This window comes from Trachypithecus francoisi, unplaced genomic scaffold (genome assembly GCF_009764315.1).
Source record: "Trachypithecus francoisi isolate TF-2019V2 unplaced genomic scaffold, Tfra_2.0 Lachesis_group14, whole genome shotgun sequence".
NCBI lineage: Eukaryota > Metazoa > Chordata > Mammalia > Primates > Cercopithecidae > Trachypithecus > Trachypithecus francoisi.
In genome coordinates this window covers 46824857-46847210 of record NW_022681459.1, presented here as the reverse complement: position 1 = coordinate 46847210, position 22354 = coordinate 46824857, and the positions used below count along the sequence as shown (strand labels likewise).

Below are 22354 nucleotides of genomic sequence, written 5' to 3'. Positions count from 1 at the left end.
GGCCAGGGGTTTCTACTGCCTTGCCACAGAGCCCATGCTGGGGCTCAGGTGGGTGCTCAGCGGTTGCTCTGAGCCGAAGGTGGGGGCCAACATGCTCTTTGTCCTGTCTGCAGCCCCCACATGGTAAATTAATTGGCATTGGGGCAGTGTCCTCATCAGCTTGGTGGCTGTCACTGATTCCTAATGGTCCTCACGTTTGCCTGCACACAATTGCTCCACACAGGATGTAATTAAATCCTTTGAACAGCACTTAGGGACATTTGATTATGTAGAAAAGCTCCATAGAAATGTAAGCTGTTGTGTGCAGCTGGTTTACCCTGCGGTTTCCGACAGTGCTCACTGTAGTGTGAAAATTACCTGAAAGGACAGAGAAGGGAATGGAGCTGGGAGGGAGGCTGGTGGGGGTGCTGCTGTGAAGCCTCAGCCTGTCTTCCATACAGGGGCATGGCTGGGAGGGCCGGGATGAGTCTGCCTGTCTGAGTGGCCCTGATTGATCCCTTGGCCCTTCCCTCCCCAGGAGCTGCCAGAGCATGACGAGCCTGTTCAGTAACACTGTGTCACCGACCCAGGACGGGACCTCCTCTCTTCCCAGGAGGCAGAACTCGTTCACCAAGCCCCCGCTCCGAGCCCTGTATGACCTGCTCATCGCACCCATGGAAGGGGTAAGCACCTCCTGGGAGCACGAGGCTCCTCCACGTCAAAACACATCGGTTACCAGTCAGTGCCCACATGTATCTTAGACACCAAAATGGGCTCCCGAGACAACGGAGGCTTTCCAGAACATAAGTCTGCTCTGTCCAGCTTCTCAGTGAGCATTTGAAAAATAAGATGGAGCACAGACTTGCTTGGTGGGTTGGTTGGGTGGGTGGGTGGTAGGTAGGTAGTGGATGAGGCCTCGAGATTCAAGTTGCAAATCTGAGTTCAAGCCCTAGCTCTGCTCCCTACAAGCCAGGTACATTCAGCCTCAGTGACCTCATGTACAAAATGAAATGATGCTCCCTTCCCAGCCTGTCCAACAGAGTGATGGTGCAGCTCAGGGAGGTGCAGGTGCACATCTAAGCAGTTGTCAGCAGGGGCTGTGCATCAGTGTGAGGCTGAGGCTGCCCTTTCCCACCTAGCAGACACCTCGGGGATGTGGCCATGGCTGTTCCCTTCCTAGAGGGCTTCTTTGCACCTTGTGCCCACACCCTACTAGGAATGAATGCTTCTCCATCTCCCTACCTCTCATCCTAGAATCTTGTCTGAGCAACTTCAAGCCAGGGCTATGCTTTCTGGTGAGATGGAGTCTCAGAGAATCAATTCCCACCTCCCTCTTTCCCTCAGCCTCAGATATTGTTGGGAATCACTGACTCCACCATAGAGTCTAATGTTAAAGACACCCTTGCATAATCTGCCACAGACAGGTTTTCTGTGGTGTGTATTCATCTGCCCTGGTCTTTGCACATCACTTTTTAATTCAGACACGGCCCTCTGACTGAGCAGAGAGTGCCGGAGGGCTCAGAATCTTTGCAAATCCCAATGGTTGGTCCATCAGATGCCTTTGCATAGACTGTTAGGAAAGCCCAGGGAGCCTGCAGCAGGCGAGCAGGCTGCTGTTAGCCAGGCTGCATGGCGCCTTCTTCTCAGCAGTCTGCAGCCAGGTGGGAGATTTGTCTCACAGCTGTTGGGGTGGCCTTCAGAAGCTCTCTCTTCTGCTCCAGCCAAATGACGGAGGTGAAATGTATCCCCAGGAAACCACATCTGCACAATGATTTCTTTGTCCCCAGAAAATGCCTATACCTTTCCCTGCCTGGCCTTCCAAGGATGTGTCCTGCCTAATATTTGTCAGGAGGCTGCAATACCTGCCAGTGCCCTCTGGACGTTCTCTGGCTTGCGGAGACAGGGTGTGGTGGAAAGCACAGAGCCTTTGGGAACCGGCAGAGCTGGATTTGCATCTGGCCCTGCCCTTTTCTGGCTGGGTGACAGTGGCAAAGCTGCTTCCTCTCCTGGAGTATCTGTTTCCTCATTAGAAAATGAGGATGATAGCACCCAATGCAACAGGTTAGAGCAGGTTAGACAAATGTGTAAAACACCTGGCCAGGCACAGTGGCTCTTGATTGTAATCCCAGCACTTTGGGAGGCCGAGCTGGGCAATCACTTGAGCCCAGGAGTTCAAGACTAGCCTGGGCAACATAGTGAGACCTCATCTCTACAAAAATTACAAAAATTAGCCAGGCATGATGGTGCACAACTGTAGTCCCAGCTACTCAGGAGGCTGAGGTAGGAGGATCTCTTGAGCCTGGGAGATCAAGGTTGCAATGAGCCATGATCGTACCACTGCATTCCAGCCTGGGTGACAGAACTCAACCGTGTTTCCAAAAAACATAAAGGTGCATAAAGCACCTGAGGCAGCAGCAGCAGTGAATGTGTGCCTGGCGAGCAGTGCCTTCTTGTGCCCAGATCCCTCTTCTGAGTGCCAGGTCACTGCCACTGTCCCTCCAGGCCTTTCCTGTGCTCCTGGGCCTCCCGGATCCAATCACATCCTTGCATGCACATTCTTGCAGTCCTTGCACGTGCTTGGTTGTCCTTCCCTTGTTAGGGTTATGACCCTCTCCTGCGTCCTCCTTTTAATGAGATGACCAAAACTGCAGAGAATTCTCCAGCTTAAAGCTTCTCAGATACCATAATCACTTACCTTGATTTATGTGCCATACCTTGGAGGAAGAAATACAAACCTAGCTCCCTTGCTTTTCCAAGTTTTCTTTACTGCTATTGACTGTCATGCAAACCATTTCAGTGACTTACTACCGGCCTTCCCTCCTGCTTGCCCTGAGGGCTGCATTTCCCAGGGATCCCCGCTCCTCGCTCCTCTGAAGGGTGTTTGGACTCTCCAATCTTTACCCACTTGGGCCTTCTGAGGCCTTTGCCTGTCTCCCTTTGCATTTCTCCTTTTGCATTCAGGTCCCCAGATTACTTGTTCCATTAATGTTGCATTGGTGTTTGGGGACCAGGAGGGGAGCAGAGGGTAGGGTAAAGATGGAGACTGGCTGCGACTGCCACCTCTGCCCCCATGAGGCTTAGGTCATCTGGGGCTGGCAGGCTCCTCTCATCTCTCTGGCCTAGCTGCCGTGTCACCTCCTCTTTGAAACCTTCCTTGCCTCTTCTCCTTACCTTCCTGGACCCCTTCATTCCCCTCCCCACCACTGGGCCCCTTGCATACCTGGATGTTTTTTATGGTACCTGAGAAAATCAGCCCTCCATATCCATGGGTTCCTCATCTATGGTTTCAACCACAGATTGAAAAAATACATATATATTTTTGAGACAGAGTCTTGTTCTGTCCCCTAGGCTTGAATGCAGTAACAGTGATCATAGCTCACTGCAGCCTCGACCTCCCAGGCTCAAGCACTCCCCCGACCTCAGCCTCCTGAATAGCTGGGACTACAGGTGTGCACCACCACTCCCAGCTGATTTTTACATTTTTTGTAGGGACAGGGTTTCACCATGTTGCCCAAACTGTTTTCAAACTCCTGGGCTCAGGCGATCCATCGGCTTTGGCTTCCCAAAGTGGTGGCACTACAGGCGTGAACTACCACGCCCAGCGAAAATATATATTTTTTAATTCCCCAAAGTTATGAAAAGCAAAACTTGAATTTGCTACATGCTGACTACTACACTGAATCCATGTGAATGAAGTGATATGTAGGCATTCTGTTAGGTAATCTAGATTATAAATAATCTACAGATGATTTAAAGTATACAGGAGGATGTATGAAGGTTAATGGAAACACCATGTCATTTTATACCAAGGACTTAAGCATCTGAGGATTTTGGTATCTGAGGGGTGTCCTGTAATAATCCCCCAGGGATACAGAGAGGCACCTGTGCCTGATTGGACTCAGGACTTAGCTCTGTGCTTGCTGCCCACCCTATAGTCCCTGAAGGCAAGGACTGCCCCTCATCTCTGTGTCCCCAGCAGCTGTCACAGGGCCTGGTACACATTGGTGGTCAGCAAATTTTCTGGAATGATATGGGGTCCAAAGCGGCATTGCATTTTGGGTCTAGTTTGGCATAGAAAGCAGAAGAGCCAACTTAGAAATCAGCCAATAGGCTTTTCATGGCCACTCTTGGGTTGAACCTGGGGGCTTTCCCAAGATGATGAAGCAGAAGGAAGGAACTGGGCCTGTTCTCGAGGAGCTTTGAATCTAGTGAGCCCCCTGCCTCTGCCAGCCAGCACAGTGATTTCAGGGTGGAGGCATGGTCCAGTCAACACGCCTGCAGGCCCCACCCCAAGCATGGTTTCACTGGCTGAGGTGTCCATGCTGAGCCAGGTGAAGGCGGTGACTATTGTGGGGGCTCTGTACTTGAGGCAGAAATCAACTTGGTGGAGGCCACGAAGAGGTGGAGGGCAGGAGGTGGCTCTGCCTTGACCCATCCCAGTGCTTCCCCAGCGCCACAGGTCATCCTGGAAGGGGGTCCTCTGAGTGTATAAAAGCTGTACCATATGTTTTTGAATTTTTCTCCCTGCGGACTTTCCCATGACTTAAAGAATAAAAAGATGCTATCAGGATTAGTGGTAGCTGGCTTCGGGACAACCTAATTTTCCTGTAGGGGTGCTAGGAAGGGGGAAGATTATGGACTTAAGCCTCAAACAAGTTAGAACAATGATCAGAATAATGCCTTTGTACACTAGGAAAAGGAAAAAGACCTGTCACCAGCATTTCAAAAAACGAAATGCTGCCAGCAGCACCCTGAGTTTCTGCTGCCCTTCAGAGCTGTTTGTGTGGAGAATGCGATGGGGCCCCTGAACCCACCCGCAGGCTGCAGTCTTATCTTGTGGTGAGGCATGCAGTTGGAAAGCACATCCTTAGTTCCCGATATCTACAAATACAGTCTTTTGTGAGTCAGGTATTTGAACGCAGGGGAAGGAGTCTGGCTGCTTTAAATGAGACAGAGTGAAACCTTTTTAAAGGTATTAAAGTAAATCATCAGAGCAAGCACTATTCCTTTTCTAACTAAAATGATCCATTGTGTATCAGTAAAAACACTTAACTGAAAAGTTGAAGTCTAATTAGGAGTCGTCTCCATCCCAGTTTTATTCATTCATTCAACAGATATTTACTGATTTGTGCCAGGCACACACTGTCCTAAACCTGGGGAAGACAGGTGAAAATCTGGGCCAGGGGCCTGTGTTCTCATGTCTGGTCACTCACAGACTGCTAAGGGTGGTGATGGAGGCCAGCACCCGAGGCCAGTGGGCCATGCCGAATTGTGGCAGGTCAGCCTCAGTGACCCCATCATCTCTGGAGGGCCCGGCACACATCACCTGCACTGCCCAGGTGGAGGAGGAGGCCTGGATCATTTTCCTGCTTCTGGCGCCAAGCACCCCCACACTGCTCCAGAGGCCACAAGAGGGCGATATGATACCGCCAGCTGGCTCCAGATCTGCGGCTGTCAGCTGCCAGGCAGAGTAAGACCCTGCTCCACATTTTCAGCGAGAATACACATCAAAGCCAGAAGTCCAGGGTTGTGAATCACTGACACTTCAAGACTAAAACGATTAGCCTCTTCACATGGGGCATATAATTATTTGAACAACTGCCTTTGTTTAGCCGCAGTCCTATTGCTAAGGGACTAGGTCAGACAGTATGAAAAGTGGAACAGAATAATATTTTACCATAGGCCTTACACCAGTATGTGATTTAATTTGGCTTAAGGGAAACATTGTCATGGCTGTTTCCTGGAACCACGCTGTTCTTTGCTGTCAGGATGGGGCGAACATGTCCACTTATCTTTGAGGAGGGCCCAGTTGCATTTGCACATGAGCCATCATCAAACATTAAGTCAGATCCTATGTGGTCCCCAAAGGAGAAAATGTCATGAAAGAAAAGTTACAAGTGTTTAGCATGAAAGGGACTACTGGGATGTGTTTGTGTCTGTGGCATTAGTTTTTAATTAAATTAGAGTGAAGGATAGTAACCCATGTCTCTGACCTGGACTTCCCTGCTTCTTGCCCTGGACTGATCTGGACCAGTCCTGTCCCCACCACCGCAAGGCACAAGGCTACCTCAGAGTTCTCTCCAGTGTCCTTCCCTCAGCAGCAAACTTGTGGCAGGGCTTGGCAGGGCTGCTGTAGGCAAAGCCACTCGTCCACTCAGATCCCAAATCACCCCTCAGTTTTCAGTTGGGGCCTTCGTCCAGAGCCAGCAGCTGCTATAATCAAGGAACCAGATTTAAGGAATACCTTAGGTTTGGTCAAGTTACTCTTCAAAGGTTCAGATTTGGGGATCTTTTTGGATCCTTAGAGTTTGGACTTGCTCTAGTTATAGAGTCTCTGTTATCCTTATTTTTATTTCCCTTTAGTTAAATTCCCTGTTTCCTATATTTAAATTTAAAAACCAAGGTTCTACGACAGGTAGCAAGAGCAAATGACTTTGATCAGAAAAAAAAGGACATCTCATTCACCTTGGCTTGTGATTCACAAAGTGTGGAGTCACCTGTTTATAATCCTAGAAACTTATTCAAAACTTCTTTATGTCTGTTAGCTTGCTGAACTGCTTTCCAAGCACTGGAGCTCAGTGCTTGGCGCTGAGACTTCTCATCTAAGAATAAAAGCAGGCATCTAGCTCTGCCAAGGGCTCCGCCGTGAGAGTGGCTTGGCCTTGGTTGGGTCATGACTGTAATCACTGCCCTGGGGGAAAGGACTCCCTTGTGTTTTGTAAGATACCCCTTGCAAAATCAAGTAGCAGGATAAGTCGGCTTCTCCTAGAACAGATGCAACAGGAATGAGACTGACCACGTGGCTGCCTGTTTTCTAAATAGATTGGGGGGCTTGGGTATAGCCAAGGAATTTTTGTCCTTAGAAACAATCAGACCTAGATTCCAGTATGAGGTAGAGGATGAGGCCCTTGAGACTGGCAGCCCCATCACCAGGCTGTCTAATTGATTTCTGATTGAGACATCTGTAGTGATATTCAAATGAGGACAGACGTCACCCAAGGACAACAAGCATTTTCACAACTGATTAGGAGGAGGAAAAATGGAGGCAATTACTTGCAAGCTGTCTGTATGACTAAAACCAGTGGTGGCAGCACCCAGGATAACCAGCAAGCTCTTATGTGGTAAGTGGCATTCTCACCTGGATGGCTGCTGTTACGTGAGTGTCATCTGGGTGCTGGCTCTATTCTAGCTGGTGTTTAACAAGCAGCCATCTTAGTCTTACCCTGGCAGGTTCCAGGCAGGTCAGGGTCTTCTGCCACTAAGGGTGGAGGGATCATTTTTACCAGCTCAGCCAAGATAGAGAGAGAGGCTCCCCTCCGCCCCTCCAACCCTGCCCACTACACAGAGGCTCCTGCAGCTTGAACAGTCCCTTCAAGCTGATTTGGCTGATATTGGACCCTGGGTTTCAGGCAAGCCCTTCTGGCTCTTGCTGGCCATTGGTCACGTTTCTCCAATACCTTCTTAGGTTCTTCAGGCAAACAAGTGGGCTGTTGTTTGGCCAAAGAATACAGTTGAATGGGTTGAATGTTCACTTTTCTATTTCTGGCTGGAATACAGTATCTACAGTCTTGGTAGGCTTCAGTCACGGTTGAGGGTGATTTCCAGGAGGTGTGTGATCTTTGCCGAAACTGTATGTATCTACCCATGGTGACAGGATTTCCCAGAAGCATCACAGAAAGGGTTCCTCTACCTTAAACAGTTCTGTTTGATAAATTTATTCCATCAAAAATATGAGTCAGGAAAAAATTTGAAGCCCTATACACAGTTCTGGGGTACCTGGATACCCTGCAGCCCTTTGCCTCTGGAATCCTTACTGTAGACAGTAAAGTCCATTTCATCCCAAATCTAATCAGTCTGAAAGCTTATGGACCCAGGCATTTTCTTTCTCTCCCCCATGGTGATCAGAGATTTTCATTCCTCTGGCCTTTGATACTGTGAACCCCCGAGAGGCCTGCCGTGTCTGCCAGCAAAAAGGAAACTCCCCGGTGCCCTGTGGGGGTCACCTGTAGATCCTCTAACCTTGGCGATACACAGGGAGCACGTCTTTCTTAAACTCCAGATTAGGACATGATCAACATAACATTCGCTATGAGTGCTTTCTGAAGAGCTCAAGACCTGTACTCACCAGGGCATATACAGAAGGTCCCCACTGACCAAAACGGCAATCCAATTAGAATTCACCACCCAGTGACACATTCGGGATCCATTGGGGGTTGCCTGGGAGAACTGTGGGCTTGGAAACTGGACTTCAGGGTAACTACTTGGTGGTGGCTCAGTAAGTAGGTGTGGATGATAGCCTTAGTGACGTGGAGATGAGGTGAGGGGGATGTGACGACATCTGTCTCTCATAGTCTCTGGGTTAAAATTCGGAGCTGGATGTCCCAGAGAAACCATTTGTCTGCTTTAGCCACAGAATGTTTGTAAACACCAGAGAGAAAGGGAATGAATACTACTGGAAAAATGATTATGAACCAGAAGAAAAGAATAGTATAAATAATAGGGGCGGTGTCACCTTATTCCAAGCACTGAAGACAGTTGAAAATTCGCATTTGACCAATATGTCTGGAGTGCACACCAGTGCCAGGCATGGGGCTAGATGCTTTACCCACTGTGCAGCTACCTTGGCCTCATAGGCCTGTGAGGAATGGATGTTAGTGCTGTCCTGTGGGTTTGGAAACCAAGGTGCAGAGAGGTTAGTGTCTTGTTGGAGTGCTCAGATCCCCTACCCTCAACCCTATGGTTTCTCACCCCTTGCCTCCTGTCTAGCAGTTCCAGATGCTGGGAGCACCCTGACTTGGCAGACTGCCCCAGACTCTGTGTCAAGGCCTCCCCTCAGAACCCTTATTCTTTCCCCAGCATGCAGCATCCCTTCCCGGGCCACTGGACACAGCTTTTCATCCTCTGGGTCCATCTGGAGACAGAAACCACAACGTTCAGTATAGAAAACTATTACCTATGAGAAGCAAGTAATTGTAAGATATAGGGAAGCTGTATGGTTCTCTAGGGCTGACGGAGTGTACCCAGTAAAGAATGAACATGGGAGGAGGTGTGGTTCAGCCCACAGGACACAGAGATATGTCCACTGTTTGACCAAGCCAGAGCCAGTTTGGAGTTGCTGGCAAGCGGTAGCCCCGAGTGTGGGCAGGAGAGCAGCCATCAGCTTCCAGCGGTGATGGGTGCCAGGGAGTCCAGGCACCTGCACAGGCAGGAGGCCTTGGGAGTGTGGGGGCTCTGGTTTCCATGTAGAGAAGGATGTGGGAAGATCATCACCAGGCCGAGACTGCAAGGTGGCAACGGGACAGTGCTCTGGGCCCGCGGCTGGGCAGGCCTCTGGATGTCCTCACCCATCACTGACCCAGGCCGACAGGAGGTCTCCTGCCTCCTCAGTGCCCCTCAGTGCACTCCACTGACACAGCTCAGCACCCTGCATGTCGTGGGAGAAACAGCCGAAGGAATGCAGCCTGTCTCAGTGTAGATAGTGACAAGGGCTTCAGGACCTGAGAGACAGTAAACTGACAATAGCTGTGCAAAGCCACCTCCAGTGCACTCACTGCCCACCCTGTCAGAAGGAACAACCCTCTCCTTGTACAAAGACTGCACCTTCACGCTACCCCATCATCACCACGCCCCAGGGCAGCCCCACGATACTGTGCATGGTGGCCTGCCTGCCCAGCACTGTGTCTTTCCCCTTTTCTCTCACCTGGCCTGGCACACAGTAGGTTCTCAAGCATCATTTGCTGCCTGGACTCACATTGCCACAGTCAGGGTCACAGCCCCTTGGTGAGAGCGCAGGGCAGCACCCCTGGGGAAGGGACAGATTCTAGTGCACCTGGCCCTGTCATCTTCTGCTTTCAGAAATCCCATTACTGGAAACTGCAAAGGTCAGAACATCTGAGTCTTTGTTAGAATCTGTTGGAGATTCTGGTAGTTGCTGCTGTAAGGCTGGTGCATGAGCCACTTTATTGTTCAACCCTAAGCATTAAGAGGCCAGCAGACTCCCTTTCCGAGGCTGACAGGCCCAGGTGCTGAGTAGTGTTTCCTTGAATGTCTCTCCTTTGTAGGCTGACTGATGATATGTAAGCTGAATAGAGATGTCACTTGCTTTCCCCTTTTCAAGTTCACATTGGATTATAGCTAATCTTTCAGTGCAAGGACAGCACGCATACACCAGAGGCAGAGCTCACAAGTTTCCTGGGCATTGTCTCTAGCATGTCCAACCAGTTTCCCCCTTTGAACAGGAGCTGTCAGCCTGCTGTTCTACCCGTCTCCCCACAAGCCCACACGTTTCAGAGAACAGCTGCGGCTGTCACCTGCCTCATTTCACACAGTTTGGACAGGGGTCCCATTTGGGGGCCTTCACCCAGGGTTGTATGCATGTGCCAAGCTCGGTACCAGCTCCTAGGCATGATGCAGGGAGGACCCAGACCTCCAAATTGGGATATGAGGTTCAGATAACAGTCTCCCTATCTCCCAGCCTGGATTTCAGACTTCTCCTCACCCGCTAAGGTCACTCTCACTGAGTCCCAGCAAGTCTCCTTGTCTCCTCTCTCGGTGGGCATGCCCTGGTCTGAATTACTCCCGGACATAGCCCCCTCTCCCTCAGGCAGGCAGGCTGCCTCTCAATGCTTTGCAGGGCTCAGCTTGAGAAGGCATGGCAGGTCCTGACAGCCAACAAGAACCACACTTTCTTGCCTGATCTTCAGCGCCCTCCCAGTCTGGCTTCCATGTCCCTCTCTAGCCTTGTGCTCACCTGGCAATAGCATGTGCCCAGGCCAGGCCTTCCCCAGTTCTCATGGACCAGAGCAGCCTCCTGGGTGGACCCAGTGTCAGCCTGGATAGGCTCTCCCGGTTCTGGGGTTGCCATGCTGCCCTGAGGCTGTTACATTTGACAATACCAAGTTTCACTCAGCAATGGCCTCTTGTGTGCATTTTAGTTTTCTAAGTACATCATCATAAGTTTGCAAGCAGGGACCATGTCCTAAATTTATCTGACTTCCCTACAATCCCCAGTAGGCACATGACAGACACCACTCAGTGGCTGATGGGAAAGCCGAGGCCCAGCTTGGGAGACTTCTGACAACAGGGCCACAAGAGATGCCCCCCACCCTGGTGGAGTGTCGGAGCAGACAGACAAGCTGCCTTCAAGGACATGCATTCTCTGATCATTAGGCTTGTGCCGCAGATGAGGTTTTGTGGGTAGAGTTAGCAGGTTCTACAAAGAAGTGCTGCCAGTGAATGTTTGCTCTGCGTGGATTCCAGCCTCACTTCTCCTTTTTTCAGCTTGCCAAGCTTCCGTCTGGTTCACACAGTTAGGTGCTGTCATTAGGGACTTGTCTATGAGTGGCGTGTGTCCTGGTGAAGGCAGTAGCCTGTGGGATGACCTCTGACAGAAACTTACTGCCGTTTGGGCCTGGGTAGCAGGAGCCCAGGGAGGACCTGCGGGGCTGGGGCTGGCATCTTGTCACAACAAAGCCCTGTGACTCTGGAACAGTGGAGGGTGGGTCCAGTTTTACACATGGCAAGTGGCTCAAGCCCCACCCTACCCATTCTCAGGCAGCACAGTTCTCACTGAGCAGCAGGTGGCCATTACTGTCACAGCCGCTGACCCTGTCACCAGGGTCAGGGCAGCATCAGCTGTGCCACTGCGGCTGGTTCGAGGTTCACTGGCACACCTCCACGGTGTGGTGGCACTCCCCTCCAGAGCAGCCCCCTGAGCCACCTCTACCTACGGAGCCAGCTGGGGAGCTCAGGTGTGGCCCATGGCAGACCATGGGGCCCAGGTGCCTGCAGCTCTTTCTCCTCCCTGTGCTGACCCAGAGCTCATCCACAGACAGTGTCGGGGTCACTGTGACACACCCCTACTTCTTCCTGCCTAGGTTGCACAATTGCACAGTGATTAATTTACCTCCTCTTGGGAAATACTGTAGCTCTTTTGTTGTTGTTGTTGTTTTGAGACACAGTTTCACTCTGCCCCCCAGGCTGGAGTACACTGGTGTTTGGCCCACTACAACCTTCGTCTCCTGGGTTCAAGCAGTTCTCCTGCCTCAGCCTCCTGAGTAGTTGGGACTACAGATGCATGCCACCACACCCAGCTAATTTTGTATTTTTAGTAGAGACGGAGTTTCACCATGTTGCATTCCTGACCTCATAATCTGCCCGCCTTGGGCTCCCAAAGTGCTGGGACTACAGGCATGAGCCTGTAGTGCCTGGCTCTACTGTAGCTCTTACAGCGAACAAACCAAAAACAAATTGGCCTAATAATTTTTATTTCTGCTTTCGCTAGATGGAGCTAGACTTTTTTTTAAAAAAGAAAGAAAACAAACCCCATAGGGGTTTACAGAGACTGAACATCCTGCCAGGCATGTGTCACTTCGGGTTAGCCAAGTGCCCTGCCACCCTCAGCCAAGTGCCCACGGCAGCACATCAGACGGGTCAAGCAAGCACATTTGCTTCCCCTGGCATAAGCGAGTGGCAGCCTGGTGGGTGTCCGCTTGTCAGCCACTCCTCAGCAGACGGGGTTGGGGGCAGGCCAGCCCCGCCCCTGCCACCCAGTGTTGCGCAGGCTCTGTGGACCTGGGACATTCTTGGCAGGCTCTGGACTACAGCAGCAGCTTCCACACCACTTCTTTGTTCACCTCAGTCTGTGTGAACCCAGCTTCCAGGATTGTTGCCTGCTGCTCTAAGATGCCCGTGGCCTTAGCCTTGTTCTGCAATGAATGGGAATGAGCCTATGTCTCCTGTGGCCCTGTGCACACCCTGCCGTGGGTCCTCATGCCCAGCCTGTCAAGAGGGATGGGAGTCATCCATGCGTTGGGTCCCCTGACATCCCCAGAGGGAACAAGTGGGGACAGCACCTCCCGAGCCCAAAGCCAAGGGGCCACTCTTCCCTCAGAGGAAGTCACAAAAGGTCCTAGAACCCAGCCCATCCCCTTCTCCAGGGGCTGTCATGCCAGCCCCCAGACCTCCCATCCTCCCTCTGATTTTCTAGCCTCTTGTCCATTGAAATGGAAAATAGATCTTGTTTTGAGAGGGGCCATTCCCACCCCTTCTCAGGGTGCCTGTGCAGTACAGGCCGGTCTCCCACCCACTCCAGGCTCTTGTGAACTTCAAGAAACTGTCCTCTAACCTTCTCAGGACTGTGAGGCAGATGGACGCTGCCAGGCCAGCCCTTGCCAGTCCACGAGCAGGCATGCCAGTTGGTGATGCTCCTGCAGGGCTGCAGCTCAGCCTATGCCCCATGGCGCCTCACACCCCACGGTGCCCCACACACCCGCAGGCCTCACCTCCTCATACTTGTATCGTCCAGGCTATGGCTCAGGGTTGTCCTGGTGCCTGAAACCCCTGCCTCCTGGGCCTCCCATGTCAGCCTCTCCATGCTTGCTCCACAGGGCCTGATGCACTCCAGCGGCCCCGTGGGCCGGCACCGGCAGCTCATCCTGGTTCTAGAGGGGGAGCTCTACCTCATTCCTTTCGCCCTCCTGAAGGGAAGCTCCTCCAACGAGTACCTCTACGAGCGCTTCGGCCTCCTTGCTGTCCCTTCCATCCGTTCCCTTAGCGTGCAGTCCAAGGTAAGGCTCACACACATGGTAGGGGGCCAGGGGCTTGTTCTCGGGTCTGGAGGCACTGTCTATCTGGTTGGACTGGGCTGTGTTGCTAAGGCATAGCTGTGATCTCCTCAAAAGTGTTGATTTTATGATTTGCATGCAGGTAGCATAACCTTAGAGTAGGTCTGTCCAAAAGTGGGGCTCGGCCCTCATGATCCCTGGCCATTCTTTGCTGCCTCGGGCAGCCACAATTTGTGTCATGTCTAAGTTTCTTTGCTGTGACATCAGGGTTCTGAGCTGCTCTGAGGTACACAGTGAAGCTTGAGGCCTGACTGAGCACCTGAGGGGGCTGGTCACCCACCATCCACACGATGCCCAGTGGGCGGAGCAGAGCCACCAAATTCACCTGGCCCTTGAGCTGACTGTTGGCTGGGCCCCAGGCAGGGAAGGCAGACAAGCAAGAGTGGAGTGGAGTAGAAAACAGTCCAACAGGCCAATGGAACTAAAAACAAGTCAGGTGGCTTTCAGGGGACAGGCAGGGACTCAGGTCTCATTGAGCAAGAATAATCAGTTTGGAAAGAAACACCCAAAATCAAGAGAGTAACAGTGGGCCACCCTGAGTCATGGGTCTCACCCCACTGCCACCCTTGGCCCTGCCCACCTGATTAGAAACTTTTGAGCCAAACTTTAATCTTCTTCCCCTTCTCCAAACTCTCAGAGACCCCCACAGGGCTCCGCACCCGCCTCGCACTCCACTTGCAGCATCCCTGCCTGCTCGGCTGCAGGACTGTCTTTACCACAGGGCTTGCATTGCTCCATCCTCCAACTCTGGATGCCCTCGAGCTGCCAGCTGCTCTCAGAGCCCTCAGACCCCATCTGCCCTAATACTCCATGGCGGATGGGACAGGTCTTACCCAGATGGTCCTCTTTACAGTGGTGGAAAGCATAGGCAGGGTTAGGAACCAAGGCTGGGCCCTGTGCATGGGTGGCCCCCACAGGACCTGTCTTGCCCGCTTTGATGACTTGCTCATTGGTGTGGCCTAAGTGGGGTCAGTTTCTGCCTCATGGGTTTTTGCAGATCTGAATTTTGACCATTTTTGTAGCTGGATAATACTTTTCTTATGAAGCAAAAGAATCAGTTCAAAGTGAAAGAAGTTATTTTCTCTAGGTTTCTCAAGTTTCCATGGCTGATTCTGAATCCCAGATAGGAATCGAGCTGTCCTTCTCGACACTCCTGCCACCCAGTGGCCCACTGCCCTGGCTTATAGCAGCACTCTGGGTATCAGATGCCTCCACCTTCAGAAAACTTTTATTTTGATAACAACAGCCAGCTAGCTGTTTGTAGCTTAACCAGAGACCTGGAAGAGGCCATCTCCTGACAGGCACCTGGTGTTTCTCTTACCCAGAGTTTAAGGCATCACCAAGCAGAGGCACCAAAAAATTATTTTGAAGTAACTTCATACTTAATGTTTCCCAAAAAGTACCAAAAGTCATCATAGGGGAAACTCAGGCAGACATTATTGGGCTTCTTTATGCTGATTTTCTCATTCAGTGATACTTTCTACTTTGCAGCATATAAGGCAGAAGGGAACTAGAATCTAGTATGTAGAGCTTCTTAAAGGACTTAGTTTAGCCCTGTCTCCCCAAGACCGACTTGCTTGTTTGCACGATTTAAACAAAATCACTCTTCAAAGTCCCTGACTTATCAAGAGTGGCTTTCCTCTTATTTAGGAGCTACACAGGGAGGTCTGTGGGGATGAGGATTGTGGAGCAGGCTGGCCATCCTGGGTTCCAGGGGCTCTCTCCACTCTGTCATATCAGGGCCTCCTCCCCCAGTCCTCTCAGGACCCCTACCATCCAATCCTGATGATTTTCAAGGGCTCATCACAGCAGGCATGATTCTCAGTAAGTTAGGCACCAGTGTCAAAAAGATGTTGAAAAATAAGAGTGAATGAGGTGACTGGGGAAACAGGTGGATTTAAGCTCAACCAGCAGAGAGCTGACCATCCCTGTGCTCAGCTCTCCACTGCCGGGCAGCCTGGCTGTTCTGTCTGACAGGTGGTCTGCTTTGTCCCCTCCCCTCCTAGTCTCACTTACGGAAGAACCCGCCCACATACTCCAGCTCCACATCCATGGCGGCTGTCATCGGCAACCCCAAGCTCCCATCAGCCGTGATGGACAGGTGGCTGTGGGGGCCCATGCCATCGGCTGAGGAAGAGGCCTACATGGTGTCCGAGCTGCTGGGCTGCCAGCCCCTAGTGGGCAGTGTAGCCACCAAGGAGAGGGTCATGAGCGCCCTGACCCAGGCTGAGTGCGTCCACTTTGCTACCCACATCTCCTGGAAGCTGTCGGCCTTGGTCCTCACGCCCAGCATGGACGGCAACCCTGCCAGCAGCAAGAGCTCCTTCGGCCACCCCTACACGATCCCTGAGTCCTTGCGGGTGCAGGACGACGCCAGTGACGGGGAAAGCATCTCGGACTGCCCGCCCCTGCAGGAGCTGCTGCTCACGGCCGCCGATGTCCTGGACCTGCAGCTGCCGGTGAAGCTGGTGGTGCTTGGTTCCTCCCAGGAGTCCAACAGCAAAGTCACAGCCGACGGAGTCATCGCGCTGACAAGGGCCTTCCTGGCTGCCGGCGCTCAGTGTGTCCTCGTGTCTCTGTGGCCTGTGCCAGTGGCTGCTTCTAAGATGTTCATCCATGCCTTCTACTCATCCCTGCTGAATGGCCTGAAAGCCAGCGCCGCCCTGGGGGAGGCCATGAAGGTGGTGCAGAGCAGCAAGGCCTTCTCACACCCCTCCAACTGGGCAGGTGGGAGTTCGGCCGGCTGCGGGTGCCTGTCAAGGCCTGGGGCTCAGTCCTCACAGCCCCCTGACTTTATTCTACAAGTGGGGTTGGGGAGGGGAGGGCAGGGCAGGGCCAGCTGCAGAAGACTCAGGGAGAGAGCCTGTGTGCTGAGTTTTCCTTCTGCCAAATGAGTTTTTCCTACTATTAAGATCATCTTTGGACCAGGGAGCAACTGAACCATTTGCCATGGGAGTGTGAATGTGAAACTCCTCCTGATGTCACTGTACACTGGATGACCCATTCCATTGCACCCTCACTGAAACCATGACTGTAGAAAAGAGTGTGTGGTAGAAAGACTTAGGATGGATCTAGCTCCATGTCCTGGCTGTGTGGCCTGAGATAGGTTACTTACGCTCTCTGAAGCAGTGTCCTCAGCGGTAACAAGGGGATGATGGTGGTGCCGATGACACCACCCGGTCCACATTTGAGAAGATCTGTGAGGAGTGTACTGAATATTTTGTGAAGCTTCCGGCCCTGCATGTTCTAGAATACATTCTCTTAGTGGGCCTGCCTGGAGGGTCTAGGGAGTAAAGAGAGAATGTTCCTGTGACATCTGTTCACAGGGGCGGTGGGAAGGCAGGCACGTACAGAGCTGCCTCTCAGCTCTAGGCAACAACCTGCTTCCCCTGGGGTCCCTGTGGAAAGCTGCCCACAGCAGCCACTCAGAGGGCTCTGCTGTGCAGGAGACCCTGCCAGGCCAAGACTCACAGAGTACAAACCAAACCCTGGGCCTATTCCCTCACTGGCCTCTCAGCCAGCCAGGGCTGTTTTACCCACATGCCTCATGATGCATCAGCCTGTGGTCTTCTCTCAGCATTGGCCCCTGAAACTCCCCAGAGTGTTACGAAAAGTTAGAGCAAAGCAAAAGTCCCCCTCCATGGGTAACGTCAGCCATAACTGCAAAGCAGAGTGTCTGAAAGTGTCTCAAACTTTGGGAAACAGAGGACTACCAAAAATCCTGTTTTCTTAACATACATCCAGTTGATACATCCTGATACTGCTGGTGTCATTTTCCAAAAGTGGGTCAGCCCTGGGGTGGAGCCACAGCACTGCCGGGCCCTGTCAGCCAGCCAACAACACAGCTGCAGGGGTGGCTGCCTGGCAGCCCCAGGTGCTGGTGCCAGGTGGATGCGTCATGCTGTTGAAAGATGGAAACATTTTGCTTACTTTACAAACACAACTGGAGTATTTTTCAAAGAGCTATTCAAAAAACAAAATAGAATTGTTCCTGTTTCTTCATGCGGCTGAAAAGCATTTAGTTGGTCCAACAGGCACATACCCCGCCCTGCCTACTCACCTCATGGCCATCCCCTGGTTCTGCCAGGCGGAGCATGCACAGGCAGGCACGGAGGGCTGCTCACCTGCTTCTCCTGCTCTTAGGAGACACAGAAAGTAGAGGTGACCCCTGTGGCTTCCATTATCGTCCTCATCATACAAGTCCTGTGCGACATGCTCCTGGCAGTCAGAAGGGGCTTTGGGCCCCACAGCATCCCACAAAACCTACTGCAGGGCTTGTGGGGACCTGGCCCCTTTCCTGTCTCTGCAGGTCTGTCTAGTGTGCTTACGGGCATGGCATTTTGAAAAGGGTCTTTGTTTGTTTAGTTTTGTTGATAGATAATGTAAGTCACAACTTTGTTCTGGATGAAACCATTTTTAGTGATGCTCTCCTGTTCCCTTTAAAAACAGCTCATTCTCTTAGAAAACCCTTTCCCTGCATGATTTGGGGGCAGGCTGGTCCTAAAGTTGCCCGTGGGCTTGAGGAACCTGCTCCCCCAGGCCCTGTTTTGGAAGGCAATGTGGAAAGGAACGGTGGGATGCTGTGCTCCTCAGCCCAGCTGGTCTTTCCCAGCCGAACTTGTTTGCTGGTTTAGAACTGGAGGAGTAGCCACTCCCTGCCTCCCCGTGGCCCCAAGGAGGAGATACGTGCACCTCCCTGCCCTGGCATGTCCCCTCCTAAAGGCCTGAGGATAGACACAGATGAAATTTCAGGGAAAAAAAGGCAGGTTTTCCCACTGTACTTCCCTTGGCTCCTTTGTGCAAAACAGCAGGCCCCACTTACCTGAACAGCTAAGCAATATTGATTCTTAAAAGGAAGGGGACAAAGGGGTGCCACATCACCATCCAGTGAGTCAGATGCCCCAGTCTAGCCTGTGAGCTGCTCCCCTGCCAGGCCCTGCTCTTTCTGCTGGGTTAACCTTGAGGCATAAGTGAGCCCTAGAAGCCGGGGTGGGGCTGGGGTCTCCAGCTGCTCTGCTGAGGGTGTCCTCCTTTGCTCTCTGCAGGGTTCATGCTCATCGGGAGTGATGTTAAGCTGAACAGCCCCTCATCACTTATCGGCCAGGCCCTCACAGAGATCCTGCAGCACCCGGAGCGCGCGCGGGATGCCCTGCGAGTGCTGCTGCACCTGGTAAGGGGGTCGGGCACCCTGAACTCAACAAGAGCTGGCAGTGCTGTGCAAGAAGGGGAAGGCAAGGGTTTCCTTACATCGGGATGTGAGCAGGTGGAGAGGACATCATGACTGGGGCCATGTCCAGGACGGCACTGACCGGCTTCCACAGACGTCCCTGGGATAAGCCTGCTTGGGAGACCCATGTCCCAGCAAAGCGTGATGCACAAAGTGGGCAGCATCCCCAGGGTGCTTCTGCAGACGTCCCCAGGATGAGCCCACTGGCTTGAGGGGTGGGCACGGTGGGTGGTGCCATACAGGCGGCTGTAGCAGTACTCGCCAGGACCCTGGGGGAAGGGCAGCCAATGACAGTGACCCACACCCTAGCAGCTTCCAGGTCATGTGGCTTTGGACAAGTCACTTTGGCTCTCCGAGCCTCAGTGCTCTCATCTGGAAAGGGTGATAACAGTTGAATATTTCAAGGTTATCATGAGGATTTGAGAAAATGCGAGTACTCGCCGCACAGTAGAGTCCTATTTTACCATCAGATGACTCCAGTCTGCCCCTAATGAGTCCAAGTTTGATCATGCCCTTGACCAGCCTGCCCCAACATCTGTGGAGCCCAGGTGAGAGCACAAATGGAGGGCCCACATCTACAGGTGCAAATGTTGTCAGTGGAGTCAAGAAGCAGTGACATCAAACTTGTTTCATCCTTCTACCTCGGGAACAACCTGGAAGGCCATTTCAAATCATTTAGAGTGCTGTGCCAGAAAGACCAGCCCTAGCCCACCCCACATCTTCCTAGCCCAGTGCCAGCCTGGGGCCCATGCAGTGTGGGTGAACAGCCATGCCACAGCCAAGCTCCTTCCAAATCTGCCACAGACCCCAGGGCCTCCTTGCAGGCTGGTTGCTGCACAGCCTGGCTACGTCCATGGTTAAGATGGAGGATCTAGGGCAGCATCCATGCAGGCCTGGGAGTAAGCATGTCTCCTGGGCTACGCAAACTTTTTGCCCGTGGGTTGGGTCTGATCAGGTCCCTCTGTTCAGACCTGTGGCACCTGGGCCTCTGCGTGGTAGCTCTCCATGCACCTCTGAGGATAGAGTCACACACATTTCTTAAGCTTAGGGTCTCCTCAGGCCTGAAAGTAATCAGTATGTGAACACTGTGACGAGGAAGCCCCCAGCATTCCCCCAGTTGGCTCGAGGAGGCCAACGCCCAGGGTGCTGGGAGGCCCGCTCCATTGTTACCCCTTATCTGGAAACTGCCTAGAGCCTTTCAGTTCTCAGGTCCCGTCACCCGCAAAGTCCCTCTGTCCTTGCTGCCACTGCACACTGCTTTTTTGGCGTAATGGAACTGCCTTCTCTACCCATTAGCCACCTCCTCCCAGGCCAGGCCTCTCAGCTGCCCCCACATGGCCTTGAGGCCCCTCAGGCCCATTTAAGGGTTTCCTCTTTTTCCTTGGTATTATCTCCTGGGGTGGATGCAGGAGTGTGGGGGCCATGGGTCAAGTTCCCCAGCCCCTACCTTCTAACACCTCCTGGATATTCCTTGATCCAGTAGGCAGTGTCTTGGAGGCCCGCCCTGCCCAAGTGACAGCCAGGGCTGATCTTCTGCCTTCCCAGGCAGGCTTGTTTCCTCCTGGCTGATGTGAGTACACACTTCCTCCGGTCTGGGACGCCTGTGCTCTGGCGTCCCAGTGTTTACTGTTAAAAAAAAAAAAAAAAAGCCTCAGGTCATCTTGGAGCACTCATGCCCCTCCACTGAGGGCACATGTGCCTCACAGGGCACCAACATCCCAGAGTGGACAGGGGTTTCCGCTAGAGAGAGGCCCAGGGAGGCCCGATGAAAGCTGTTTGCACTACTGTTATTTGGTGTTTTTTTGTGGGGGACGGGGTATAGAGCTGGAGTCTCACTATGTTGCTCTGGCTTGTCTTGAACTCCTGAACTCAAGTGATCTACCCGTCTTGGCCTCCTAAAGTGTTAGGATTACAGGTGTGAGCCACTGCGCCTCTCAGCTGTCCCCACTTAGCCTTGAGACCCTGCACTACTGTTAAAACACTCACTCATGTAGTTCATGCAGCAGTGACTTGGGTGACCAGCGTAGAAGTGGCAGGCAACTGTTCAGGCCCTGGATGACAGGAGGACACTTCCCGGTGGAGGGAGGTATAGGCTCCAGAGGCCAGTGCGGAGAGACGAAGGCTGAGTGGGAAGAATGGGGAAGAAGGGCATTGCCAGCCAAGACCCCATGATGGCGCTGGGCTGTGGGCAGCGAGGGGGTTCCTGAAGGGCCTGAGGGTTTATCCTAGTGGGCAGGAGCCATTACATGGTTTGAGGCAGGCCCCTGTGTGTTCAGACACATTGCTTTACTGTCTGTGGAGAGTGTGCAAGGGGTTGGTTTAGGGGAGGGACAGAATCCTTCTGTTGCACCAGCCCTTGAGGGCTCTGATTGTAAAACCCTTCCCTTCTGTGCCCTCCCTCGCAAGATCACATCCTCAGGCCTGGCCACGTGGGCCATGTGGGGTTGCAGCAGTCAGCCTTGCTTCACCCCTGGGGCTTTGTGTACCCTCAAAGCCATGTGGACAGAAACCAGGGCTGGCCTGGATCTCTGACTCACCCCCAATTTCCCCCCAGGTGGAAAAGTCCCTGCAGCGCATCCAGAATGGGCAGCGCAATGCCATGTACACGTCCCAGCAGAGCGTGGAGAACAAAGTGGGCGGCATCCCTGGCTGGCAGGCCCTCCTCACCGCTGTGGGCTTCCGGCTGGACCCCCCAACCAGCGGCCTGCCAGCAGCTGTCTTCTTCCCAACCTCCGACCCGGGTGACCGGCTCCAGCAGTGCAGCAGCACCCTCCAGTCCCTGCTGGGTGAGCTGCGGGTGTAGGGCTGGGGCAACAGGTCTGGCTGACAGCAGGTGGAACAGTTGGTGGCCTTGGGCCCCGCATTCATGAGGATGCTGGATCTCCCAGCTAGAAGCAGGGTGTTCTGAGAAATGGCAAGGGGTCCCAGACACAAGCATCTCCACCCCTGGAGGAAACAAGTGCCATATACCTGCTGTTTCCATCTGTGATGGCAGGCATTTGCGCCCAGCTGGCACTGCCCCTTCCCGGGATGACGGGAGGTCATGCTGGCAGACACTGGCCACTACTTCCATTGTCATCAGCAGCTGTGGCCCCGATGAAGCTGTGCGGGCCAACCCCAGGGTGAAGCTGGGTGCTTGACTTGGGGTGGTACTGCCTGGGTCCTTGGAGCGTGGCCAGGCCTAGAGGACTGTGGCAGGGTCAGGACTCACCCCACTTCTACCCACCTTCCTGGGAGACCACACTGTCCTTTTCCAAGTCACACACAGACACACATGTCCAGCTGTGCTGAGCTTCTGAAAAATGCCACCGATGCCAAGGAGTTAGGGTTCTTTCCCCTGGGAAGGTTTTTGGGTGCAGAGGCTCTTCTGAATAACTTCTACCCTTTTTCCTTGGTTTAGGTCTGCCCAATCCTGCCCTCCAAGCCCTTTGCAAACTCATCACTGCCTCGGAGACTGGAGAGCAGCTCATCAGCCGGGTAAGTCGAGCCTGGAGGGCTGAGCCAGGGCCTGAGGCCCATGCTG

General features: G+C 52.9%; 1 protein-coding gene and 1 long non-coding RNA gene across 4 annotated transcripts in view; one reads left to right on the top strand and one right to left on the bottom strand.

Moving 5' to 3' along the window:
* TTC28 (tetratricopeptide repeat domain 28) overlaps positions 1–22354 on the top strand; it is a 740148-nt gene that overhangs the window by 707865 nt on the left and 9929 nt on the right. For all 3 annotated transcript variants that reach the window (XM_033233090.1, XM_033233089.1, XM_033233091.1), the window contains 6 exons: positions 518–662; positions 13368–13547; positions 15611–16331; positions 18650–18774; positions 21386–21617; positions 22232–22308. In XM_033233090.1, coding sequence (XP_033088981.1) covers positions 518–662; positions 13368–13547; positions 15611–16331; positions 18650–18774; positions 21386–21617; positions 22232–22308 — 1480 coding nt within the window. The remainder of the gene's footprint in view (positions 1–517; positions 663–13367; positions 13548–15610; positions 16332–18649; positions 18775–21385; positions 21618–22231; positions 22309–22354) is intronic.
* LOC117096130 lies at positions 12229–21369 on the bottom strand. Its single transcript, XR_004442357.1, has 4 exons — positions 20818–21369; positions 20279–20457; positions 16720–17505; positions 12229–16267 (listed from the first exon to the last, which is right to left on the bottom strand). It is a non-coding gene; the product is annotated as an uncharacterized LOC117096130 (long non-coding RNA).